The sequence below is a fragment of the Capsella rubella genome, unplaced genomic scaffold, assembly GCF_000375325.1.
Source record: "Capsella rubella cultivar Monte Gargano unplaced genomic scaffold, Caprub1_0 scaffold_5, whole genome shotgun sequence".
NCBI lineage: Eukaryota > Viridiplantae > Streptophyta > Magnoliopsida > Brassicales > Brassicaceae > Capsella > Capsella rubella.
In genome coordinates this window covers 2658065-2685452 of record NW_006238919.1, presented here as the reverse complement: position 1 = coordinate 2685452, position 27388 = coordinate 2658065, and the positions used below count along the sequence as shown (strand labels likewise).

At 36.1% G+C, this 27388-nt stretch overlaps 4 protein-coding genes across 4 annotated transcripts; 3 read left to right on the top strand and 1 right to left on the bottom strand.

Moving 5' to 3' along the window:
• Nucleotides 1-228: 228 nt before the first annotated feature.
• Nucleotides 229-1989, bottom strand: LOC17885546 (GDSL esterase/lipase At3g27950). The gene is made up of 5 exons (XM_023783238.1): nt 1746-1989; nt 1406-1606; nt 1000-1172; nt 655-919; nt 229-557 (listed from the first exon to the last, which is right to left on the bottom strand). Exons 1-5 carry the CDS (start codon nt 1984-1986, stop codon nt 307-309), a joined length of 1131 nt encoding a protein of 376 aa, XP_023639006.1. The 5' UTR covers nt 1987-1989; the 3' UTR covers nt 229-306.
• A 1518-nt stretch (nt 1990-3507) lies between these two features.
• Nucleotides 3508-6817, top strand: LOC17886180. The gene is made up of 14 exons (XM_006291130.2): nt 3508-3744; nt 4105-4249; nt 4374-4441; nt 4532-4585; nt 4686-4769; nt 4867-4955; nt 5034-5111; nt 5237-5367; nt 5545-5586; nt 5696-5772; nt 5859-5949; nt 6049-6130; nt 6248-6320; nt 6417-6817. Exons 1-14 carry the CDS (start codon nt 3656-3658, stop codon nt 6583-6585), a joined length of 1272 nt encoding a protein of 423 aa, XP_006291192.1. The 5' UTR covers nt 3508-3655; the 3' UTR covers nt 6586-6817.
• Nucleotides 6818-7740: 923 nt separating this feature from the next.
• LOC17886283 (protease Do-like 1, chloroplastic) lies at nt 7741-10316 on the top strand. The gene is made up of 8 exons (XM_006291103.2): nt 7741-8175; nt 8285-8407; nt 8656-8827; nt 8953-8990; nt 9255-9453; nt 9574-9726; nt 9832-9966; nt 10043-10316. Exons 1-8 carry the CDS (start codon nt 7766-7768, stop codon nt 10118-10120), a joined length of 1308 nt encoding a protein of 435 aa, XP_006291165.1. The 5' UTR covers nt 7741-7765; the 3' UTR covers nt 10121-10316.
• Nucleotides 10317-14722: 4406 nt separating this feature from the next.
• Nucleotides 14723-16124, top strand: LOC17886658 (trichome differentiation protein GL1). The gene is made up of 3 exons (XM_006292493.2): nt 14723-14861; nt 14958-15087; nt 15681-16124. Exons 1-3 carry the CDS (start codon nt 14723-14725, stop codon nt 16096-16098), a joined length of 687 nt encoding a protein of 228 aa, XP_006292555.1. The 3' UTR covers nt 16099-16124.
• The last annotated feature ends 11264 nt before the right edge of the window (nt 16125-27388 follow it).

The window sequence follows — 27388 nt, the reverse complement described above, 5'->3', positions numbered from 1 at the left end:
TTGTCATGTTCATGAATGTCAAACAAAACAGCCACGAACATACACATACCTATTCCACATGTAACATGAGAACATAAAGAAACGACCCACCGAATCAAGAAGTTGTCATTAAGCAAGGCAACAAAAAAAAGTTGGCTCTAAAGCAAACGGTAACCTGAACTTGGATAGTTCAACTTCGATTAGCAAACCTGTTACTAATTATATGATTTGGTCATTTATATAATAAGATAAGGTTTGAATATAATTTTGGTTAATTATTCGAAAAGCACCAAAAACTAGGACAGTTTACATTCATATGTTGGAAATTTAATTTTTCGTTAGCTTGCAAACTTTTTGGGTTGGTAGAGGTGGATTCGATATCGAACCATCGAGGATCTGTTTTGCGACTAGCATATTCGCGGTTTCGGTGTAATGTATACCATCCCAACTTATGAAATTTGTAGGGTTTTTGCAGGAAGTGCTATAAAGTTCTGTCCCATTTGGAAATATTGTCTTTCCACATCCCATTCCACGTCCGACCGCCCCAACGCAGCAATAATCAAAAGGATCCACAAAACCTGCGTTTAGATTTGATTAATGTAACTAAGGTAAACCAGAAATTTATAAGATTTAATTTGGTTTTAATTGGTTCTTGGTTTAGTAGTTAGTACTTACCTAGGCTCTTTGCTTTGATGATCAAGTTGTATTTGGCAGTGAAGACATCAACATAAGTAAAGAGAGAAGAAGGCAGCTCTTTGTTTAGTTCAGTGATTTTGTTCTTGAGTTGCTTGTTGAACTCAACTGCCACATTGTTCAGAGGCTTCAAACAACCATACTGATCTCGCGGTGTAGCGGGAAAAGATTTAAGAAGGTACGGTAAACAACCCGTTGGTCCGGTATTATGAATTGAGAAGAATCTTGCTCCTTCCTTGTACAACAACTAAGGAAACAAACAAAGTATGTTGTAAAGATTAGAGATTTATTTTATATAAGCGTAACGATAATTTTTTAGGTGCTTACTTTTAAGGCAATGGTGAAGTTTTCTATGATTGTAGGTATAGTTGCTTTGAGCTGTTCCTCTGTCGTGGTTTGGAACCCGATCGCGAGATCGTTCTGGCCGATATCAAATGTATAAAGAGCTTTTGAGAAATCTTTGGGACGTGAAAGGACTCCTTTGCATAATGGAGTTTTTCCTAAGACCAATAACAAAATTTCAACAAAATTTTCATATAAGAAGATGTGTTATAAGGCTGGTATAAACTTTAAATTATGGTTTGATAATTTGTATGACTTAAGACTATCATTAATGGTGGTATCTTAAGCAAAATTTACACTAGATAGTATCTTAGGAAATAAGATACTCTATAGTTTAAATCTTGCTTCTAAGATACCACCATTAATGATGCCCTAAACTAGTTGAACTTACCTTTGGTTTGGTTGTAAAGAGACAAGGTACGAGTCTTGAAGTGAATGAATTGTGACACTTGAGTCCCAAGATGGAACTGGCTAAAACAAGAAACCGTCGGACGGATGCAAGAACCGCCAGTCGCGAAATTAGCACCATGCCGGTAATTAGCTCCAACCGAATCCAAGAACGGTGTTAGATACGGCAAAGTGAGGTTTTCAGCTACCAAAAATGATAACAAATACATCGTCAAGATCTATACTAACCACAATTATCAACAAATAGATACACCAAATTTAAATACAAAAATCATTGTAGACATTACATATAATTGAATGCTTTAAAACAAAGATTTACTTACTAATGAAATCTATAATGAGACGGCCATCGGAATGTCGTCCGGCGGATCTTCCGAAAAAGGCAACGCCGTTCGGTGGAGGAACTTCTCCGATGGCCGCAGAGATAGCTCCGGTATCAGAATTCGAATCTCCAAAGTTATAAACAGCAGGGAAATTGCAACTATTAGATGATACGGCAGATAACGTAACAGTGAGACCGAGAAGTGAAAATATGATTCCAAGGGTTACTTTAGAAGTAGCCATGTTTAGTTGATGAGAAGAGCTTATTGGACAATACTAGGATTAGTCTGGTATTTATTGAAGTCGTCGCTTCACGATGTATATGGCATGTTAAGCTTTTATATTATTAACAAGTAGATGATTGAATAATTAGATATATCAAAGTTTTTATTTAGCAAGTTGGTTGATGTAATCACGTGGGGAGCTTTTTTGCTTGACTATTTTGCAGTCAATATTTTTTTAATGATTTTTGTGGATCAAATGTTTTACGTTTTCACAGTTTACCAAGCATTATGCGTATAATGACGGTATAAAGGTTAAGATTTGGATCCTCAAATTAATGATTTAAGCAAGAAAAGTAAATAACTTAGTTTATACTTTAGGAAATGTCTCATGCGTTAGATAGGTTTATAATTAATATTGTAAAATATGTAATAATTTTTAAATAAATTTATCTGAAAATATGTTAAGGTTTTTTTAAAATATGTGGCATCGCTGATCCGTGGGAGACGGTTCCTATTGTTTACAATAGGAATGGTGATCGATCGCTGATCCGTGGGAGACGGTTCCTATTGTTTACAATAGGAATGGTGACCGAATGTGATTTTTCTGGTTGCTTGTAGATGCTCGTGTAACCGTCGGATTTGCGTATCAGTTTATTCTAGTCATCGCATTTTTGCGTTAGTTTGCGGAGAAGCTGTAAGCGCCTTATTCCGAGGTTTTGAAGGCTGGCTTTTTAAGATTTGCTCGTTGCAACTAGGATGAGACTCTATTTTCTTGGCAACTTGACGGTGTGGAAATCACGCAAATTTCTGTTTTTGGCATTTCAGAATCAGTGTTTCTTGTTTTATTTCCGCTCTTGGTTAACGTTTTCCTTTTTTTTTTTTGCTGTTTTTTGTCTGTCTATTCTATAGTTTTTGGTTTTCCGCTACTTGTATTCTTTGTAATTTCTGTCAAAATTTCGAAAATGGTATAAATACTTAACATTTTAACAAAAAAATAATAATAATTAATTATATTTTATATTACAAAAATTTGTCGTTTATAATAAATAATTTATATATAGCTTCCAATACTAAACATTTTTAATAAATCGATTATGGTGTAATTAATTTACCGGTTTATTTTTATTTTTTTATTTTTTTTAACGCAATAAAACTTTATTAATCACCAAAAGTATTATCACAAATTCACAATGAATGAAATGATACAAATTGACTGGAATACAATTGTGATAAAAAAAAAACAGTAATATTTTCTGGAATTGGTTGCTTTGCCAAAAAATCAGCACCTCTGTTGCTTTCACGATGAATCCAGGAGAATTTACCGGTTTATTATTTGAGTTTTTGTCTTACTCATATTTTACTTACAATTTCAGTAATTGGTAAAATGAGATAATTTCCCTTTTAATTACCAAAAAAACAAAAAAAAAATGATAATTAGCCTTGGAGCTGCGTGCCCGGTTCCTCACGTATATTAGAGTCGGTTTAGTTAATGTAGCGCCGCATAGGTTTCCATATATTAAACAAGTCTTATTATAGCTTGTTGAAAGATTCAAACCTGAAGAAGCCAATGCTGAAGCGAAGCAAGCTCTCTCCTTCAACATTTTGAATTCATCGCAAAGAAGCTCTCTCTCTCTCTCTCTCTCTCTATCTCTCGTTGTCGCAGAATCATTTCTTCTCCGTTGTAGAATATGGGGAACTCTTTTCGCAAAGAACCACCGCCTCCGGTGGTGCTTGTCCCTCCGCTTTTTGATTACCCTCCTCTCTCCGCCCGTACTAGGTTAGATCCTTTCAGTTTTGTTACAATTCGAGCAGATTTTGTGTTAGTCTCTGTTTTTAAATCACCATATGGATTCTCGTAGATGAAATTTTGGAGTTCTGTAACTTAAAGTGGTTGTTTCGTTTCGAAAATTTTCCGGTTATGTACATTTATTTTGTGTGATTTGGTATACCTATGAATGTATTGAGAATGTGTAGTAGAAGCTGTTTCTATGCTTATGGATTCTGGCTAGTTGCAGTAATATTGGGGTTCTATGGCTTGAATTTGTTGTTTGGTTTCGGAAATTTTCATGTTGGGGGAATGTTAGTTTACATATGAATGTGTTGATTTTGAAATATTGTTGTTGTTGAGGTGATGCAGGATGTTGGAATCTTCATATAATTTGTTGTTTGGGAAGCTTGCGTTGAAATGTCTCTTTGAGGATTACTTTGAAGAAGCTAATAATTTCACAGCGAAGTTTTTGTTGAAGCCTATTGATGACCCTCATGTGGACTTGGTTGCATCTGTATCCATTTTGAAAACTCTTTTGTGTGTTTTATTTGTTATGTATAATGGTCTCTCGAGAAGTGTCGTACTTGTGGATGAATTGGGGAGAGTTGAGAATCGAAAATTTTCCTTAATAATCGAAGGTTTCGGGTGCAGTAGATGGTAGAAGGGAAGGAGATTTTGTTGGAAATGCGGAGTTTCGCTGGCAAAGGTATAGATTTTAGTTTTTATCTGGAAGATTACAAGTTGCTGTTGGAAAAGTAGAATTCTGATCAGTTTGTTTTTCTTCTTGAATGTGCAGTGATGTTGATGATCCCCATACTTTTGTGGACCTCTCTGTGTCAACTTCAAATCCGTAAACTCCGTGCTACTTTTGATATATACTACTGGGAGCTTTCGTTCACTACAGCAGTTTAATGTTTTTAAAAATATATGTTTTGTATGTCATCACTAAGGGTTCTACTGATGAGGTCTTCTGCTTACTACCCTAAATATGGGATTGGGGCATTTGCGGTCTACCCTTTGATTGCAAAACAGAAGTAAGTCACATTTAGGAGTAGATGCTGTCGTTTTACTTAGATTAGATGATTTGCTACAATGTAACATTCTGAAGATGAATAAATGTTGCCTCTTTAGTGAAAACATATCTGAAGCATATAGAATCATGGGTTTGAGATATGGCTCACCGAATTTGTCTCTTGGAGCGACTGTCACTCCTTTCTCTGGTGAGCACATTAAGCTCTTCTGCATGTTGCTGTTGTTGTTTTTGGATACGACACTGACCCTTTAATTCTTCAATTCAGAGAACGAATTGCCGAAACATGCATGGCTTGTAAGCAAGATGGGAAGTTTTACAGTAGGAGTGCAGTATGAGCCGCTACGTGAGTCAGTACATTGTTTTATTCCTGTCAAACGGATTTTACTGATCACATATGGAATCTATTATCTATACGTTATGTAATTGAAAGAAAGCAAGCATTGACATTGTTATTGGATTTTGTTATAGATGGAAGCGAAGATATGGCAAAGTACACAGACCCAAGAAACTGGAGTTGTGCTGCTGGCTATGCAGTAGGGTCAACAAGCCCGTTGAGCCCGTCGTTTAACATCGGCATTGAACTAGCAAGAAGCTCTCAGGTCTAGTTGAAAACATGGCTGTTTTGCTGTCTATATGCACAAATCTTATGCCCATATATTTTTTCTTAACTTCACATGGAACGTGACTAACTTACCATGTTTTTTATCCATTGGCATATCATTAAATTTGTTGCATTTTTAGTCTAGCTGATTGTGTTATCCTACATGTAAATGCAGTTTATCGCTTCATTCTACCAACACATAGTGGTCCAAAGACGGGTACAACTCTTTCAAACTAGTCCATTTCCTGTGCTGCATCTATTTCTAGCTACCATATATAAAGTTCAGCTTGGCTCAATATGAAATGGACTTAATGGACTTGGAACAGGTGAAAAATCCCTTTGAAGAAAACCAAGTAGTTGGTATCACAAACTACATTGATTTAGGTTTCGAGCTACAATCAAGGTAGTGAACATCTCTAAGTTAAAAAAACTGTTGCTAATGTTTATCCATACGAAAACATAGCTTTAATTTCGTCTTTAATATTGAAGGGTTGATGATTCCAAGAAACCAGACAATACCGGAGATTCTTTATTGCAGATGGCTGCGTCTTGGCAAGCCAATAAAAACTTCTTGCTGAAGGTACCAAACATATACCTTTCCTGAGTTACCCAAAATGTTATGAAAAGCGTTATGAAAGAAACCAGCTATCTCAGTATATAACAATTTCAATTATTGTAGGGTAAAATGGGAGCTCGAAGCTCAACACTCTCATTAGCATTCAAGTCGTGGTGGAAACCATCTTTCGCATTCAATATTTCAGGTATGCTTTGACTAACAAATCAGGAGACTCATGATCTGCGGCATATAAATTCAGTAAAATCCAGATGAATTTAGGTTCTTGGTCTTTGAAACATATTGAGCTCATTTTTATATGCAGCAACGACTAATCATCGGACTGGTAACGTCGAATGTGGGTTTGGTATCCGTGTTGATAACATAAGAGAAGCCAGGTCAGTCCATTTATGTCCAGTTTGAGATCAATCAAACCCTCTTTAACTTTGTTATATGATCTTCACATTTTTTTTGTAATCATCTTGACAATGCAGTTACCAGAGAGCCGATCCAAACTTTGTAATGCTGACACCGAACAAAGAACATTTAGCTGAAGGGATTGTTTGGAAAATGGGGAAGAGGCCAATGTATCAATCTGATGTGGACTCACAGAACTTCAATGAAGTGCCAAAAGAGCTTAGACCGTCCCAGAAGATTCTCTAAACTTTTTAACCTTTATATTTGTTTTGCAGTTTTATCTACTAGAGATATATACTCGACCAAGTCAGGTTTCTAATAAGTTGGAGTTAAGAGCTAATCTATAGAAATAGGAATATCCATTATTTACTCGTAGGATACAAGTTTAAATTTTCTATTGTTCAAAATTAAGGGGCAATTGGATTCTTAAAAGTTTTATGAGAAGCAAAATCATATAAAATCTTTTCTGAGTTGGTTCGGTATTTTGGTTTGAGTTGGTTTGGTTTTATTATAAGATAACTTAGAAATAAAAGAAATAAAAAATTCATCTGATATTACTATTGTTTACTATTGTATGATTTTCTATATAATTAAAGAAAGTCATTGTTGCTCTCTTCAAATCTTTTTCACCATTATTTTTTTCTGTTTCTTATTTAAATTAAAACATACTAGTTTTTTTCTTTATCAATAAGTATTACTAAACCTGCAAAGAGAGTAAAAAAGCCAGAAAAAGAAAACAAAACAAATTAAAAGTTTTGAACCACTCAAAAGCCCGAATAATTTGAGATTAAGATTGTCAAAAGTCGAAACGACGAATTAATCCGAAATTTTAGAGTCAAAACCCAAATGAATGCTTCCGATCATTGTTTGAAAACAAAAAAATGTTTACTTACAAAAATCCGTTCCTAAAAAAAATACGTTTTGTTTTATTTGAAAAGAAAAATGAGTGAATAAATTATAAATACTAATTAGACATGTGAAAAAAACTATCTCGGTGTTGAAAATTAATTATAAAATCTTGAGGAAACAAATTTCACATTTTTTTGTTTAAACCAATAATAAAATGTTGTGAGAATACCAAGTGTTAATAGCTCAATTGGTAAAGATTTTTGGCAAAAGCTTAGAGGTCGCCGGTTCGAGTAGCGCTTGGGACGAGATTATATAACATGCTTTGGCCTCGGGCTTGAGGAGATGTATGGGTTTCGGCCCATAACCTCTTTGATTATTCAAAAAAAAAAAAAATGTTGTGAGAAAAGAATAACAAAATTTGATTCAATTTCGGTTCAATTCGGTTATTTCGGTTCCGTATTCAAACCGATCCAATTTAAAAATCTATTATTTTCAAAGGTTATTATTTTTAAAAAAATTAAATAAGAAAATGAAATAAAACAGAGGCCACAATCCCATTGTCCCAGAAAACAAAGTAATGGCGACGACGACGAGTTGTTCGCTTCTCCTTTCTACTCTCTTCCTTCACTCTCCTCCTTCTTCTCAATTCTCAAACTCATCTTCCTTCTTCAACCTCTCTCCTTCACGATCTTCGATTTCTCTCTACCCAATCCGATCCAAACGGTATTTTCGAATTTTCTCCAAGCTTCCACTAAACGACAAATACGACGATGATACTCTTCTTCTTACTCCGTTATCCTCCGCCGTTAAACCTTTCTTCCTCCTCTGCACCTCCGTCGCTTTATCGTTTTCGTTGTTCTCCGCGTCTCCCGCTTCGGCGTTTGTAGTTAGTACTCCGAAGAAGCTTCAGACTGATGAGCTCGCGACTGTTAGGTTGTTTCAAGAGAATACTCCTTCCGTTGTTTACATCACTAATCTCGCTGTGAGGTATGAGTTTACCGATCTTGAATTGGTGAATTTTAGCTATGAATTGCGTTGTTTGTGGGATGAATCGGGAGTTGTCTAATGTGATTTGGTTTCTATGGGTTTGAATTAGGCAGGACGCGTTTACATTGGACGTGCTTGAGGTGCCTCAAGGTTCTGGTTCAGGATTTGTGTGGGATAAGCAAGGTCACATTGTTACCAATTATCATGTGATTCGTGGTGCTTCTGATCTAAGGTTAGTTATCTTGAAACTTTGAGAATCTGATTGATTTGGATACTTTGAACTTCACTTGTTTGAGAGTTCTGTGAAATTAGGTTGTTTAGTGGTTATATTATACTGGAAGAAGTAGTAATTGTATCATCGAAGATATGTAGATTAGTAGTTGCGGTGCGGTATCATGATTCATGAATTTGAAATTGAATACACTGTTTGCTTGGATGTTCCCTTCCCTTGAATTTGAAGTTGTATGATCCATATAACAGGGTCACTCTTGCTGATCAATCGACATTTGATGCGAAAGTTGTTGGATTCGACCAAGACAAGGATGTTGCAGTTTTACGTATTGATGCACCGAAAGACAAATTAAGACCTATACCTGTTGGAGTCTCTGCAGATCTGCTTGTTGGCCAGAAAGTCTTTGCCATTGGCAATCCTGTGAGTATACATCCTTAGTATGATCATATATATGTGATCTGCTTTGTGCTTTCTATCACTGTCTTGGTCAATACTTATGTTTCCTGTACATAAGCAAGCACTAAAGCAAGAACCTTTTTGTGTAGTTTGGACTTGATCACACTCTTACAACTGGTGTTATTAGGTATGTTTGATTATCTTTTTCTCCTCATTTTTAGTTGCATTACCTCAATCTTTGCTGTATTATTTCCATGATTACGCTGGATTTAATTTACTGGCATATGAAAAGGCCAAATTATATGATTGGAAGGTGAGGATACATATTTCCTTTGTGCCCTTCCATGCCAAATGGGTTTACTTTACTAAACATAGACAACAAGATATATTCATTTTCTGGTCTTTTCTCTTCTTAAAACTGTAGCATGTTTGTGTATTGTGATTTGTACAGTGGTTTGCGAAGAGAAATTAGTTCTGCTGCAACTGGTCGTCCAATTCAAGATGTTATACAAACAGATGCAGCCATCAACCCTGGTAACAGCGGAGGACCTCTTCTAGATAGTTCGGGAACGCTGATTGGTATAAACACAGCCATTTATTCTCCTTCTGGTGCATCTTCTGGAGTGGGCTTTTCAATCCCAGTTGACACCGTGAGTTCTCTCTCCTTTTTTTTTTTCCAATTTCAAACCCGATCAGAGAGTTGTCTTCTATACTCGAATCCACCAATGGGAGAGTAAAGTTGTTTCGAGCTCTCTTTCTCTTATGCTCAGGTCGGTGGCATTGTTGATCAGTTAGTGAAATTCGGTAAAGTCACAAGACCGATCTTAGGTATCAAATTCGCACCAGACCAATCTGTTGAACAATTGGGAGTAAGTGGTGTGCTCGTCTTGGATGCTCCTCCGAGTGGTCCAGCTGGGAAAGCCGTAAGCTCTTCTTGTTTAAGTTCCCGTACACGATATATTTGTCTTAAGTTTCACTCTAAGGGTTTAACATATCAAAATGTGTGTGATGATGGTTTTGTTCTACAGGGACTTCAATCAACAAAACGTGATGGTTACGGGAGATTAGTACTAGGAGACATAATCACGTCAGTGAACGGTACAAAAGTCTCAAACGGGAGTGACCTGTACCGGATTCTCGATCAATGCAAAGTCGGCGATGAGGTAAAATCCTAAGTCCAAAAAAACCGCCTTTTCGTCAACTGTGTGAGAGTTTTTACACTGTTGATTTTTTGAGTAGGTGACTGTAGAGGTTCTAAGAGGCGACCACAAGGAGAAAATATCTGTAACTCTCGAACCAAAGCCGGACGAGTCTTAGAAACGTCGTTGAAAGAAGTAAATATATAACGTGTAGAAAAAAAGTGCCCGGTGGTTGATTATATTGTTGTATATCAATTGTTCGGAAAATAGATCGTCCAATTGTGTACATAAAAAATCTGTTTATATTGCGTAACCGGAAATAACCAAAATTGGAATGTCTTGAACCGGTCTTATGGGTTGGATTGGTTTCTATTTTCGGTTTAGGCTTTAGACCTTAAATGTGTTTATTTAAAAATAAGTTGAACTAATTGGGAAGAAGACATTGGAATGACGAGTCTAAGACCTTAGACAAAATGAGATAATTTGAACCCATATCGTAATTTGAACCCATATCGTTGGCTTACCACTACTATCGATTGTAATTTGATCAACCTTATATAAAGAATTATATTTTATCTATTTTTTTTTTTTGTAATAATTTAAAAACAGATTCAAAGACTTAAACAAAAAACCCTAAATAAAAGAAGTACATGTTTAAGATCTAATTAAAAAGATTGTGTTCCGGAAAATGCCAAAGGAAACATATTTAATGATTTTCATTTAGTTTATATTTTGTTTATTTGGGAAACTCGAAATGATAAACTTTTTTGAAAATATGCATTGTGATTTGCATGAGGTTCTACAATTAGTAGAAATTGAAGTGCAAACTTGGATCACAGCATAGTTGGGAAAAGTTTTATCTACATGATTTGACGAGAATGATTTTATAAAATATTAATATTTTATAAATAATTGTTGAAAAGATTATAATCCGATTTATTTTTAGAATTAAGATAGTATTGTTGCAAAATAAATTTCAAGCGCCAACTATAGGTGCTTGCAACCTTCACATTGTTCGTTCTCTCATACATTTAGAATTTGAGGATCTATTGTGGACAATGAGAAGCATACTCAGCTAAACATTAGATCAAAATATGTTTTGTCAAAATTTGCCCTCATATTTGGTGAAGAAGGTGTGTGCACCTATAAAGTGGCCAACTTTGGTAACATATTTGGAAGAAATAATGAACACTAATTTTTTTTAATCATTTTATTTATTACTTTTCTTACCCTAATTTATATTAACATTTTTGCAGCATTTTTTTGAAAAAGAACCTTGGAGTTGGAAGTTATTTACAAAGCTATGCCATTTGCATTAACTATTTAGTTAAAATTTTAAAAACTAATAATAATCATTTTTAACAAAATTGCTAAAATCTCTCCCTAATAAATGTAATATCATTACTTATTTTCCACCTTTTCTCAAATATTTCTCCAAAATCTTTATATGATCTTATTTGTTTTTTATTTTATTTTATGACATAAAACTTATTTTTAGTATACGTACAACATCCCATATCGGCATAATTTTTTTGATAATAGTTCAAAATCTTTATAAAAAAGATTATAACTTTCGAACTACGAATGACGGCAGTGGTAGAGCTAGAAAATTTAGTCACCTGTGTCATAAAATTTATTTAAAAAATATATTAATTATATCAAAAAAATATTATTCACTACTGTTCAACCGGGTGAAATAAGAAGAGGGAAAGAGTCATGTTTTAAGAGAAAATAGACATTTTACCATTTACTACCGTTCAACCGAGTGAAATAAGAAAATGGAGAGAGAATCATGTGTTTTACGAGAAATTAGCCTAACATCGTTTAGAGATTGATTTTTAAAAATCAACGTTAATTTTAGCAACAAAACAAATTAAACTTTGTTAAAGATTTTTCCAACATCAACAAATTGTCAAAATTAATATTTTGAATTATAAAGAAAATTAATTGCATATTTTTTTTCTTTCCTTTTTTGACATAAAAAAATTATAAGAATGATATGAAGACTATCAATAGATTTCTAAATTAATAGTATATTGATATATCAAACTTGTTTGAGAAGGGTCAAAAGTATCTGGGAAGTGTGAATAGGTTTCTTGAACATGTGTTGATTAATTATTTTACCAAAAGCTAAACTGGAAACTATAATTTCATGGTGTCATGACACCCATGATTGTTCTTTCCCTCCGCCACTGAATAACGGGACTACAAACATGAGTTTAATTTTTTTTGGGAATATATGACGGGACAAGTTGTAAGACGGGAATGGTTGTTAACTATATATAAAGTTAAAAATATTTTAAATATTTTCATTTTTTTTAAAGTTTCAGTTAATATTTTAAATCTACATCAAGTTTATACTAAAATATTATTGCTTTTGCTATTTTTTTAAACATGAATTTATTTTTTTGGCGATTATATGACATGACGGGGTATAATACGAGAAAAGTTGTAATATGCTTCCAACTGATTATATAATTGGATGGGCTGTAAGACGGAATGGGTTTAAGTTGATATTACTAAAAAAATTCTAATATTATTAATCTCACAGTTCAATACGGATCATTTTACTATTTTCTTAACAATATTGTTTTGTATAATTAAACTTATTTAGTAAAGTTTGATATGCAATCTTAATTATTATTAAACAAACTCCAACAAAACCTATCGATTTTCAAGAACATGAATTACAAAGAAAATGTTTATCCCGTGATATACCGCGAGTTAAAATCTAGTACATATGTAAAAATGGATAAATTAGTACATAATGTTTGAATAAATCTACATCTTATTTTTGTCTTCATAAAATTTTCATGATTTAACAAAGTTGAATATTCAGAGTAGGCTTATAACTTAAAACCAAATGATCATCAAAGGTATCTATTCGACATTAGGTTTGTTCGTATAATTATTCAAAAGTAACCTAACTTTGATAACTTTAACACGCTTTCATAATCTCTCTCTCTTATACGTTTTAATGGTTCTAGCTAGTGACAATTTAATCAAACTTAGGTGTGCATGCGACTCTTGGATGCATGGTTGTGTAATGTTGGAGAAGAATGGTAGCTACTAGCTAAAGCTTTGACAAACAAACAAGTTTGAGGTAAATTATATAACACATTTTCATTACAATCTCTGTAGTCTTTTTATTTTTATCGCACACGTTATAACCCAAACCCATCAAATATTACCCACGCAGTAAGTGACAACGACACGAATCTGTGCCCTGTGGTGATGATCAGGGGAAGAAACGTCCCTACGTGGAAATTTAATATATGTGTCATCTCTTTTTAAGCAACACCAACAAGACACTGACATATTTGTATTTCTAAAATAAATTTGTAAATAAGGAATCTATATTATCTTCTATGGTTGGGTAAGTGTGTAGTATCTAAAATTTAAACCAAACCGGTTTAGTAGGGTTTTTGTATATTTTTTTTTGTTGGCATTGTGTGTTTCAATTCGTGGGGTCATAAATCAGTGGGTACGTAGCTCTCGTGAACCAAAATAGGAAGAGATGAAGTATGTGTGGTAGGAAGAGACAAGTGACGAGCAAATCTTCTATGATCCCCACAACTAAGCAAACTCATTAATTGAGACACAACATATCTTCGTTACCTATTCACTATTTATTCTCTCTATACCGCTTAACTTGTTAGTTGGGACGACTTGGGACGTCTACGTTATATGATACATACTCAAATATATACGAAATGATACATACTCAAATATATACGAAATGTTGTTGCACTAATACATACATACTATATAAATGATCAAATATACAATATTATGTTGTATGCATGTAACATATAACTATAGTTATCTATATCAGGATCAAAGTTCGGAATCTATTTGGATTGATATGTTAGTTCGTATAGTTCGTAGGGAAACAAAACGTTTTTCCATTTTAAATCATATAGTTCTATATATAGAGAGATGCTCGAACTCGTTGAGTGACATAATTAATAAATATATTGGCTAGCTAAGCTGCCTGATTAACTCCTGTTGTTCTATATGTGGTGGACTGTTGAACTTTAAGATAGGTTGTTCACACTCTGTTCTATATATAACTAAACGTCAATATCAAATTTAATATTCCAACAAACAAACAAAAACATTGGCAAATTTTTAGTTAATTTGGTCTTTACGTACGTAAGTTCTTATCAAAACAAAACAATATAACATTAGTATATTGTTGATTATACAATGGAATAATCAATAAAAAAACTTTGTTAACATGGAATCAATTAGAGAAAGACAAGTGGGCTAGTGGTTCTCACCTCTATTGCCTTCTCACCAGATACGGGTTCGAGTCCGATCTCTCTTTGATTGAGACGTATAATTTGTAATGATGACAAAAATAAAACATAGAGTCAATTATAATTACGAATCTGCTCCTCATGTAATCGATTATTATTATTATTATTAGTTTTTTTATTATGGCAGTAAATTTATATTATATTTAATTTATTTATTGCCGGTATATATAAAATAAAAATAAAAATACAGTACGTAGCCGGTAACGTAGTGTAACAGAGGATAAGGCTATGTTATATATATAAGGTATATTATTATATTATGTACATAGCTAGCCATGATTACCCAAAGATACGTATTGATGACTGATGAGTGAGTGTGTATATATAAGCACCTGTCATGAAACCTCTATTAGAATAAGCCTCACACTAGTCACTTCTCACAATCATCTCTTTTTCTCTCACACACACTCACAAAAAAAAAACACAAAAACAATCAGAGAATCTTAAAAAAGAGGAAGATGAGAATAAGGAGAAGAGAAGAAAGAGAGAATCAAGAATTCAAGAAAGGTTTATGGACAGTTGAAGAAGACAACATCCTTATGGACTATGTTCTTACTCATGGCACTGGCCAATGGAACCGCATCGTCAGAAAAACTGGTTTGTACCATCTCTATCTAGCTCTAGCTCTCTCATTGTGACTTCATGGGTTTTAGTTTTTAACGTTAGTTTCTTGATTTTGATGAAAATGTTTAGGGCTAAAGAGATGTGGCAAAAGTTGTAGACTGAGATGGATGAATTATCTAAGCCCTAATGTGAATAAAGGCACTTTCACTGAACAAGAAGAAGACCTCATTATTCGTCTCCACAAGCTCCTCGGCAATAGGTACATACATAACATTTTTTTTGATGATACTATACTATATTATATCCAATATCTTTGAATTTAATCTTTAATTTGGTTATGTGGAAGAGTTTTAAGTGAAAAATACTTGAGTGCCTTATTTGCAAATGTAAAAATAAAGAGAGTAGCTACACAAAGGTGTTTCTCCATAGATTCATGTGTTGGTGGATTACTTCAATTTTAGAAACCTGTTTTCTCCTTAAATTCTTCAAGAATATATATAACTTTCAAACTTTAAATATATATATACTCAATTTTTCTTTTTATTTTTTAAGATAGACACTATTTTTCATAAATGTATTGTGCGAATAGTCACTTTTCAAATTAAATTCATTACACAAATAGAAACGTTTTCCACAATTCAAGAAACAAAGAAAAAAAACTTTCTCTAAGTGTGTATATTAAAATTCAATTCATTCATTTATGAATCATATTCAGATGTCACATTTGTTTTATTATAAATCTTATAATCAGGTCCATAGATGCATAGACCATAATATTTATTTAGTATAGGTTATATTTCATGTTACATAATGTAAATTTATTTATGATACTTTTTTTTTTCCACAATTCAGATGGTCTTTAATAGCTAAAAGAGTACCGGGAAGAACAGATAACCAAGTCAAGAATTATTGGAACACTCATCTCAGCAAAAAACTCGTCGGAGATTACCCATCCGCCGTCAAAACCACCGGAGACGACGAAGACTCTCAGCCGTCATTGTTCATCACAGCCACCACAACTTCTTCTCTTCATCATCAACAAGAAAATATCTACGAGAACTTAGCCAAGAGCTTCGACAACGTTGTATCAGCTTCGTACGAGGATAAACCAAAACCGGAACCAGACCAAACTGATGTCTTAGTGGCAACTACTAATGATCCAAGTCATTATTATGGTAATAACACTTTGTGGGATCATGAAGACGAGTTCGAGTTGAGTTCACTTGTTATGATGAATTTTGCTTCTGGTGATATTGAGTATTGCCTCTAAGTTTAATTATTGCTTTTTTGTTTTTTTGAGTTTTGTCTTTTGTTCTAAGATAAAAATAACGATTAATTATGGATACGGATGTCATATGAATATTGATATCAATACTAATACGTACTTCTTTATATTTTCAAAAAGAGCAATAAATTCAACCATGTGCAGAAAAAAACTATTTAAAAAAACATCAAATTTACCTTCTGCAATTTTTTCCATCAAATTTTGATTTAAGTAAACAATATACAGTTTTTTTTAATTAAACTTTAATGATTCCGTGAAAATTTGAATATATTTTCTTTCGAAGAAAAAAGAATTTAAGAATAAGTTTTAGTAGTATATTTTGGAGATGAATATCTTGAATTCAAGATAAATTAGAAATATAAAGAGAAAAACGAATGCTATAAACAAAAACGTAACAAAAAAAGACACAAACGATATAACCATTTAAGTAAATTTTAAAGAAAGATATCGATTCTAATCCGCGAAACTAAGTGCTTGAATAGTTGTTGATTTTGAAGTTAATTTTAGTTTTAGTTTTTTCAAATATCAACAAGATTATGAAAAGTTTTAATTTGCCAAACGGATTTTCATTAATTATGAAAACATTTAGCTATAACATGTTAGCTAGGTTAAAAATTCTATTATATATGTGTATATTCATGGTGAACATAGTGACATATAACTAATAATTTACTTGCATCCCAAACTAATATCCGATCCAATCCTTAAGTAACTAACAAGTGAATATTATTTCACAAATCATACGTTACATATTGATAGTCACGAAGAAGATGTTCTGAATTCTGATGCATGTGCATGTGGCGTTCTTAGTTCTTAATAAGTCCTAAAAGGATAAAATTAAAAACATGAAAGTTAGTTGAGAGTTAAGACGTAAGAAGGACTGTTGAGTACTCTTTTCATTTTGATTATTCCTTTATAGTAATAATACAAAGTGTTCCAACCAAAAAAGAAAGAACGAAAGAAAATTAGATAAAAAACATTATTGTCTATATTAATATTCTATCTGTAATAAATTTGTCCTGTCACATATCAGCTAACAACAAAGTTGTGATAACTGAGTCCTACCAAAAAAAAAAAGTTGTGATAACTGAGCACGTTGTGTTATTTATCCTCATCAGCCTATGTTTCAATTTAAATTACTCAACATGATCATATCTAGCTTTAGAGCATCCTTATTGCAAGGATTTTACACAAGGATTCTTCTGAGATTTGTGTAAAATCCTTGCAATAAAGATGGTCTAAAAAACTATATCAAAACCGCGATAAAAACTTTATCGAAATAATATAGAATCCGGGATAAAAATATCTTATATTAAGTATTTTTTGTATATTTTTTTATAAAAAAAACTTTATCGAATCCGCGATAAAAACTTCATCGAAATGTTAAAGAGCGAACTTCTTTTTTCGAAAGATGGTTTTTAAAATGTTATGAGACTGTTTATATTGTGTTATCACTTGTTCTTGAGTTCATGGTTATATCAACCACAGCCACATACGTACGGGTAGGTCGACTCGACACGTCCATTTAATATTTAACCGCACTGGGTACGTAGTAAATAACATCAGATATGGGACACACAAAGTAAGATATCGCAGCAATAATTGAATTTAAAACCACTGATACCCCCCAAAAAAAATATACATTGATATAAATAAATCACACGTTTTCTCTTTCATAGTAGTACATGACCATGTAGAAGAAATCATTGCTAAAATTCTTACAAAAAAAATTGTATTCAATGTTTCTTAAAAACGAGATTATTAGTTTGGAGAAACTATATTGTAATTTATTTTATTTTATATTTACAGCAAGTATTTGTTGTTTGTAAGTAGTACTAACACAATAACAACATAATAATTCTCCAACCAAAATTGAATATGATAAACAAACTTGTAATGATCATTACTAGAGAGAGTGCATTTGATATGTCTCGTCATATTTGGATGAAACCTGATCCAAATAAGGAGATAGCATACTATAATAATTTGGTTCTTACAACTTGTTTTACTTTTGTTTATAAAATCATCACCTAGTAGTGACCCTAATCTACTTAACCCAAAACCTCTAAAAAGACTACTCACTAAACGCCATAAAATTCCAAGAAATTGTTATTAATCCTTAAACTTGAACGTTTAGAGAAGAGTAGTGGACACAAACCAGGTCGATCTTGGACAAACCGGATCGAATCTGATTTTAAAACATCTCATACACAAGGATAAAAAACAATGATGCAATATTTCGATGTACTTGTAGATCACATTGGTATCTTCAGAACATTCGGCATCAGCCAAGCAACTTCGATGCAACAATACTTAGATGTACTTGCAGGACGCCTTCTCTTCTCACTTTTGGTTCCTCTTTATTACATAGCTTAGTTCATCTCTTTAAACTTTATTTTTGCTCCTAATATCTCCAAAACTCCAATGTCCACACACAGTGAATCTAGAAATGGCCAATGCAATGCAAAATGCACCTAAAAACTTAAACATGAATGCAAAATGATGGAAATCCAAAGGAAATATATAATGAAGCTGTAAAACTGATAAAAAATAAGGTATTCTCATGATCGATCATGTTTCAGGATGTTTGTTGATCTTAATGATCATCTTGTAACAAGGGAGAAATTAACTTAATTTTACAACAATATATATAAGTCCATGTTATATCAATATATCATCTTGAAAGACATTTTCATGATAATTCATTTAAGGATAATAATAATCTACCTGAGATGATGAAGGATCAGATTTATAAGAGGAAAAGGTGATTTTTATTATAGGTCCTATCCTCGAGGGGTCTAAGATCTAATAAGCTATTTGGTGAGAATTATTGGTTAAAAAAGGAATAACCATGTCATTGAGGGAGATGGAAATACTTGGAGCATGGTTAATGAATCCCACTAATATGGAAAGAGAAAAGAAAGTATAAGAAGGTTAAAAGGAGGGATGTCCCGGTGAGGGTACTGTACTGATACGTGGGAGATACGCCATCCACCAATGCTCTACCAATACAGAAGAAAGAACAGGGCCTAACAGTCAGAGCAGAAGAAAGCCCAGTAAGAAGAAGGTTTCAGAAGCTAGTAGAGGAGATTAAGGATGAGCTTGGAGCCTTGGTTACCTGAGTTAAGCTTTAGTAAACCTTAGTAAGTTAATAAACTGTGGTTAAGCCAGTTGTCATTCAACCACATGCTTTATGCCTAACGGCTTTGTGAGGAGAGAGTAGTATAAGGAGAGAAGGGTGGGTTTTGGAATCACTATCAAGGTTTTGGTGAACTTTGTAAGGAGGTGGGAGAGAACCGTAAGTCTCTCAAAGTTGTTCTTTTCTTATCAATAATCAATAAAGTTGCAGACTTTCTCTATTATACTTTGTTCTTGTGAGTTTACTGATCTAAAACCTATCAAATTGGTATCAGAGCGGTATGATTCTGGGCAAACACAAACCCATCTCAATGGCGACCAAGAAGGTGGAGGAATTGGAGAAAACAGTCGACGGTCTCCAAAAAGACATCAAAAAGCTCACCGCTTTGGAAGACGACGTCCACGGCATGAAAAAGCAGCTTGAGAAATTGGATGTTATCGAGAAGCAAATGGCTAAACTAGACGTGCTCGAGTTGTTACAGAAACGCCTCATGGGGGAAGAGAGACGTTCATGGGTTCCGGAGAAAGAAGCTGGTGATGAGACTCAACCTTCAGACACAGACGCGAGCCTCACCAACGTGGTCCAGCGGTTGTTCACACCGACACTAACACCACCAACGGTTCCGACGACGATACCGACGCCAGCACATGACGACAAGACCGAAAAGTCCGAACCTTTGACACGCAAAATCGAGGTTCCTCTGTTTGATGGAGAAAATGTGGAGTTTTGGGTTCAACGGGTCGAACAATACTTTGAGATGGGGGATTTCACTGAAGCGGAGAAACTCAAGGCTGTTCGGATGTGTTTTGATGGGGAAGCGCTGACATGGTATCGTTGGGAAAGAGATCGCACTCCATTCTTGGGTTGGGAACAGCTTAAAGATCGCATCTTGGAGAACTTTTCCCTTACTCATGATCTCACAGCATGAGAGAGACTTCTCTTACTCCGTCAGAACGAGACAGTCAGCCACTACTGCAAACGATTCATTGCTCTCGCATCTAACGCGCCGGAGGTGACAGAGAAAGTTCTGGAGATGGCGTTTATGATTGGCCTCCAACCTAAGATCTGGGCTGGTGTAAAGATGTTTGAACCGCGGGGGTTGAAGAAAATGATGAGCTTGGCTCGGCGAGTCGAAGAATGGTCCGGCGAAGCGACGACAGAGGACTTACCGGAGAAGACGACACCACGATTTGGAGGAGAAAGACAAAACACGCGTATTACGTCTTTCTCCACAGGAGGGGCAAACTTGTCTTTTCCTAAGGGAAACAACAATACAGACAAAACAACGGCACCGTTTCGACCCCATGGAGAAAAAAACCAAATCCAGCCTAAACCTAATCCACCACGGCGACCTCCTTACCGCCGGCTGACAGATGCAGAAGCAAGCGAAAGGAAGGCTAAGGGGATTTGTTTTAGATGTGATGAAAGGTATCAACCGGGGCACAAGTGTCGTTACAAAGATCTTATGGTCCTTGTGGTGAGTGATGAGTTAGCAGAGGAAGGCGAGGACGCGGCGAGGGAGGAGGAATTCATTGACGCGGTCACCGGCGATGTTGCGGAGTGCGCTGTTCGGTCACTAAGCTCGGCCGCTGGTTTCTCTTCCCCACGAACAATGAAGCTTCGAGGCAGGATTCAACAGGCAGAAGTCATTATCCTCATCGATAGCGGGACTTCTCATAATTTCTTGTCTCAGACAATGGCTATGCAATTGCGAATCGAAACTTCAGGAACAAAGGAGTACGGGGTGCGTATGGGCACGGGACTTACAGTTCTTGGCACTGGGGTGTGCAGAAATGTTTCTCTAGAGTTGCTTGAATATACTCTGGTTACAAGCTTCTTACCTCTCGATCTCGGCGGAGTAGATGTTATCCAGGGTATGCAGTGGCTGGAATCATTAGGTGACATGAGGGTGAATTGGAAGGAGCAGGTGATGCAGTTCAATGTGGGTTTGGTAGCCGTTACAGTCAAGGGTGATCACAGCTTGGCTAACACAGCGATCTCACTTAAAACCTTATGGAAGACACTCAGACAGGGAGGAGAAGGGTTGATGGTGGAATTCAATGGAGTTCAAAGGATAGAACAGGAGAAGCCAATCTCATCACTTACAGAGCTGGAACCACTTTTAACAGAATTTGCAAATGTGTTTGAGGAACCACACGGGTTACCACCGTCGCGAGGGAAGGAGCATGCGATTAACCTCAAGGCAGGATCGGAACCAATGAGCGTAAAACCCTTTCGATACCCCCAAGCACAGAAGGCTGGGATTGAGAAACAAATTGCAGCCATGTTATCAGCTGGAATCATCAGAGAGAGTGGGAGTCCTTTCTCCAGCCCAGTCCTCCTTGTGAAGAAGAAAGATGGCAGTTGGAGATTCTGTGTTGACTATCGCGCACTCAACAAAGCTACAGTCTCGGACAGTTATCCTATTCCAATGATCGATCAGTTGCTGGATGAGCTTCACGGCGCTAGTGTCTTCTCCAAAATAGATTTACGCTCTGGGTATCATCAGATTCTAGTGAAGTCAGAAGACGTCCCAAAAACAGCTTTCCGATCACACGACGGGCACTACGAATTCTTGGTTATGCCCTTCGGGCTCACCAATGCCCCAGCTACGTTTCAATCTCTCATGAATGACGTGTTCCGGCCCTATCTCCGCAAGTTTGTGTTGGTCTTTTTCGACGACATCCTCGTCTATAGTAAGACAGTTCAGGAACATCATCAACACTTGAGAGCAACGTTGCAGCTCCTGCATACTCACAAGCTCTATGCTAACCAGAAGAAATGCCAGTTTGGGAGCTCTCAAGTGGAGTACTTGGGACATGTCATCTCGGCGGAAGGTGTTGCAGCAGATCCCAGCAAGATTAGCGCCATGACGGAGTGGGAAATTCCAGCAAACATCAAGGCGCTAAGAGGGTTTTTGGGATTAACAGGATACTATCGCAAGTTTGTGCGCGGATATGGTGAGATAGCACGACCCTTGACAGAGATGCTGCGTAAAGATCAGTTTCACTGGACAGAGCAGGCGCGCAATGCTTTTTTCAAACTAAAAGAAGCTATGGTCACAGTACCGGTCCTGGCTCTTCCAAATTTCTCCGAGGTTTTTGTGGTTGAATCCGACGCGTCAGGTGTAGGGCTGGGAGCGGTTTTGATGCAGCACGGGAAACCAATTTGTTACTACAGTCATGCGTTAACAGAGAGGCAGCAGTTGAAGTCAGTGTATGAGAGGGAACTCATGGCCATTGTACTCGCTGTCCAGAAGTGGAGACACTATTTGCTTGGCAGAAGATTCATAGTGAAGACAGATCAGAAGAGTCTCAAGTTTCTCTTGGAACAGCGGGAAATCAACATGGAGTATCAGCGCTGGCTCACTAAACTCTTGGGATTCGATTTTGATATTCAGTATAGACCGGGATTAGAGAACAAGGCAGCGGATGCGCTTTCTCGCAAAGGCGCCGTGACCACTTTTTTTTGCTCTATCAGTTCCTTCAGCAATACAACTTGAAGAGATATGTGCTGAGGTTGACAAAGACCCAGAATTGCAGAAAATCATCAAGGAGTGGAGTGCGGATAACAGTTCTCATCCAGACTTTTCAGTGGTGCAAGGCCGGTTGTTACGGCAAGGCAAGTTAGTCGTTTCAAACACTTCACCAATCACATGGCTAATAATGAAAGAGTTTCATGATGGAAAGATGGGAGGTCATGGAGGAATACTCAAGACGCAGAAACGAATCAGTGCGCTGTTCTATTGGAAAGGTATGATGCAGGATATTCGGAAGTATGTAGCGGCTTGTCTTGTGTGTCAGCGGTTCAAACACTCCACATTAGCGCCGGGGGGACTGTTACAACCATTGGCCGTACCAGAACAGATTTGGGAGGATGTGGCCATGGATTACATTGAGGGGCTGCCTAAATCTGGTGGATATAATGCGATCTTAGTGGTGATAGATCGACTGTCCAAGTATGCTCACTTTATTAAGCTGAAGCACCCTTTCACGGCGACAGATATAGCTCACATTTTTGTTCAAGAGGTGATCAAGCTGCATGGGTTTCCGCGTACTATCATTTCTGACCGAGACAAGATATTTACAAGTCACTTCTGGAAAGAGCTGTTTAGATTGGCTGGCACGAGTCTCTGCTTTAGCACAGCCTATCACCCACAGACGGATGGGCAAACGGAGGTTACTAATCGCGGATTAGAAACCTATTTGCGATGTTTTGCTGGTGATCAACCTCGTACTTGGGCTCAGTACTTAGCATGGGCAGAGCTCAGCTATAACTCCTCCTTCCACTCTACTATCCGGATGACGCCGTTTCAGGCTGTGTACGGAAGAGAACCTCCTACAGTCCTCAAATATGAGAACGGGTCTACAGCTAACGCAGACTTGGAAAGACAGCTGCAAGACCGAGACGCCATTTTACAAGTGCTTAAGGAACATTTGCATAAGGCTCAACAGGGAATGAAACAGAGAGCTGATGAACATAGGAGAGATGTGAACTTCGAAGTGGGTGATCAAGTCTATCTGAAGATGAGACCATACCGCCGCAGAACCTTGGCAAGGAGAGCCAATGAGAAGCTCTCAGCTCGCTTTTATGGTCCCTATAAGATTGAAGCTAAAGTTGGGAAGGTGGCATATCGACTTAAGTTACCAGCAGAGACGAAGATCCATCCTACCTTTCACGTCTCACAGTTGAAAAAAGCCATCGGAAATCAGCCAGTAACAGCCGCCATTCCCCAGCAGTTGAGTGAGGATGGGTATTTGAATGTGGAACCAGAAACAGTGTTAGGAACGCGCATTCACCCTGTTTCAGGCCAGGCAGAGGTCCTTATCAAGTGGAAGGGACAGCCAGACTATGAGAGCTCCTGGGAATGGCAATCCACCATCAAAGGTCAGTTTCCTGAATTTCACCTTGAGGACAAGGTGAGTCTCACAGGGGGAAGTGTTGATACGTGGGAGATACGCCATCCACCAATGCTCTACCAATACAGAAGAAAGAACAGGGCCCAACAGTCAGAGCAGAAGAAAGCCCAGTAAGAAGAAGGTTCCAGAAGCTAGTAGAGGAGATTAAGGATGAGCTTGGAGCCTTGGTTACCTGAGTTAAGCTTTAGTAAACCTTAGTAAGTTAATAAACTGTGGTTAAGCCAGTTGTCATTCAACCACATGCTTTATGCCTAACGGCTTTCTGAGGAGAGAGTAGTATAAGGAGAGAAGGGTGGGTTTTGGAATCACTATCAAGGTTTTGGTGAACTTTGTAAGGAGGTGGGAGAGAACCGTAAGTCTCTCAAAGTTGTTCTTTTCTTATCAATAATCAATAAAGTTGCAGACTTTCTCTATTATACTTTGTTCTTGTGAGTTTACTGATCTAAAACCTATCAGGTACCCATCTGAAAGGTTCTAGGAGTTTATCGCTCTTTCTCCATCGGTCCTTAACCTTGGATTGTAATTTGGGATCTATTTGTTTTCTACTTCTGAAGTGTGTAGATGGTTTTCATTGTGTATTAGCCTACTATAATTGATGTTGGAATGGATTAACCAAGTAATAGGAGCTTGAATGGCATGAGATGCACTAAAAATGTAGCAAAGGACTAGCTTGTACTAGTTGTTTTGATTCTTCTCATCATGGAAAATCTTATTTTGTGAGGACACTCGTAAGAGAGCAACTAATGTAGCAAAGGACTAGCTTGTACTAGTAATAAATATGTTTCTAGATTATTGGAGTGCGTCCGCGTACCAAGATAAGAATAACACGTCGTATCATGTTTTTATTTGTAGGCATATAATCAAGCCAAGCATTTTTTTGGGGTAGAAGACACGGAGATAAATGCCTCCCATATTTTATTGATAAATGAAAAATTTAAACAAAAAACTCGTCGTGGAAACGTTGTTCTACAAGCATCCTTCGAAAAAATCAAAGCAGCTCAAGGTGGAAAAACATCAGGAAAATAAAACCTGATTCCAAAGAGAAAACATAGTTAGCTGAACCATCGTTTAGGCGATTAGTTACTGTATACATATGTGAAATACAGACGTTTTAATCCCAAACGTATTAGAAAAGACAACATGTGAGTATCACTAACCCTGTCTTTAGAAAACCAACCACCACTCCCGGATCAACCTCTAAGTCCAATCAGGTTACTCGCTTCTGCCAAGAAATATACATGCCATACTATTCTCCCGACAGCCAAAGGAGCCGAGCATATATCCCTATGTTTAAAGCAAAACCTCCTTTCAGGTTCCCTAACTCATCACATAACACTCCTCCAATTGTTGCCATGTCGGGATGTCATGAGATGTCCCATTTATGTTCATTTTCATCCAACCTTCCCGCAGAGAGACCTACGCTATCATTCGCTCCACTCTCCTCGCTTCAACTCACGGACCTCCGAGTACTAAATTTGCTCCCAAGACCTTCTTCGCTATTTAACAAAATTGACTCTATCACTACATTTTTAGTTCATCCCAAAACATTTCCTCAACACCATTTCCATCCCAATATATTTTCATGGCAAATAACGTCGACCATGAAGAATCGGATATCCCTATCGCTCCACTCAGTTTCTCGTAAAACCATTCGAGCAAAGTCGTCATGAAGAACATGAATCGCTTCCCGGTCGGTACTAATCTCTTCCACAATCCAGACCTAGCCGTACAATCTCGCAAAATATGAATAATCGTCTCCTCTCCACCTTTGCAAACTTGACAGATAGATGAGTCGCATAGGTATCTTTGATATCTCTATGAGTTTGACATAATCTCTTAGTGCCCCCACTAACCATAAAAAAAATTCCGACTCTTTCCAGAGCCACTAATCCCCCATACACGACCCCATAACTTTTCCTTATTCGCCTCAGATCATTATCTTTAGTCAACACTTGATATGCGGATGAAACCGTAAACCCGCATGATAAGCAATCTTTTGCTCTTGTTACATTATCCAACACAACTGCGCTTACATGTAAGAAGCTATACGCCTCATTTCCCAACCCGCACCATCCGCCCACAGTTCCCCTAACACTCTCCTCCTTCTGCTCTTCTAGTAGTAGACCAATCCTAAAATCTAGAATCGGTTTGTTCAACAACTATTTATTTTTGTAGAATTTAATATATATGAAATGACCAAGGACCCAACTTAGCCCCCGTAAAACGATCTCCCTCACACCCAGCCCCACACTTCGCCTTGTTATTGTTTAATACTCCTTTAGTTTCCTTTTATTTGATGTTTAAGGTTCTTACACACAAATTAAAAAAAACATATAATTTCTCTAATTTCTATAAAAACATCATTAATTAAAATGAATTCAACTAATAAGAAAATAAGATGTAATATAGGATTGGTCAAAACGTATTAATAATTTTTGCATGTAAAATTGAAAACATCACTTAAAATGAAACAAATTATTTTGGCTAAAACATAAAATAAAAAGAAACAGAAGGAATAACAAATAGTAATACATAATTTGTTCAACGCTAAAAACTATTAAAACAAGGTAATTATATTAATTATTGTTAAATGAAATTAATGATAAAGGTATCTTGGACCAAGAGTCTTTGACTGACACAATATAATGAATGCTAAACCTTCTATAAATCATATTAAAGTTTACTTTAAACTATTATATAAAACTCGTCTATCATTATTCCTTTCATATCTTGTAATCGAGGTCAATATGTCTTTCGTTGTTAGTGTCAACGCTGCAAATCCCCCACCAAAGTATAAGAAGAGGATTGATGTAAAATCATCTTCTTCTTCAATGTCTTGTCCGTTGCCACAAGAAATTATTGTGAAATGTTTATGTTTTGAAGACCGAACCGGGGATCCAAAGATACTGGAAGGTTATCCTATTCAAGTCATTAGGACTCAGATGTCGTCCATGTCGCTCGAAGAACAGGAGAATCACCTCGGAACAAAACATGAGTGCGAGAATTCTCTGCCAACCGATTTACCAAAAATTACAAGCATTGTAGACTAAATCAAAACATATCATTTACTGCAATAATGTAAAAGAGATTGAAAAACTCATTCTTGGAAATATAAAAATAATCATACAATCTTATAATTTGAGAGTCATAAATTTTTACTTTTTTTTTCTTAATTCCGGTTTTTGTACGATTGTAACCTATATTGTAATTAAAAACT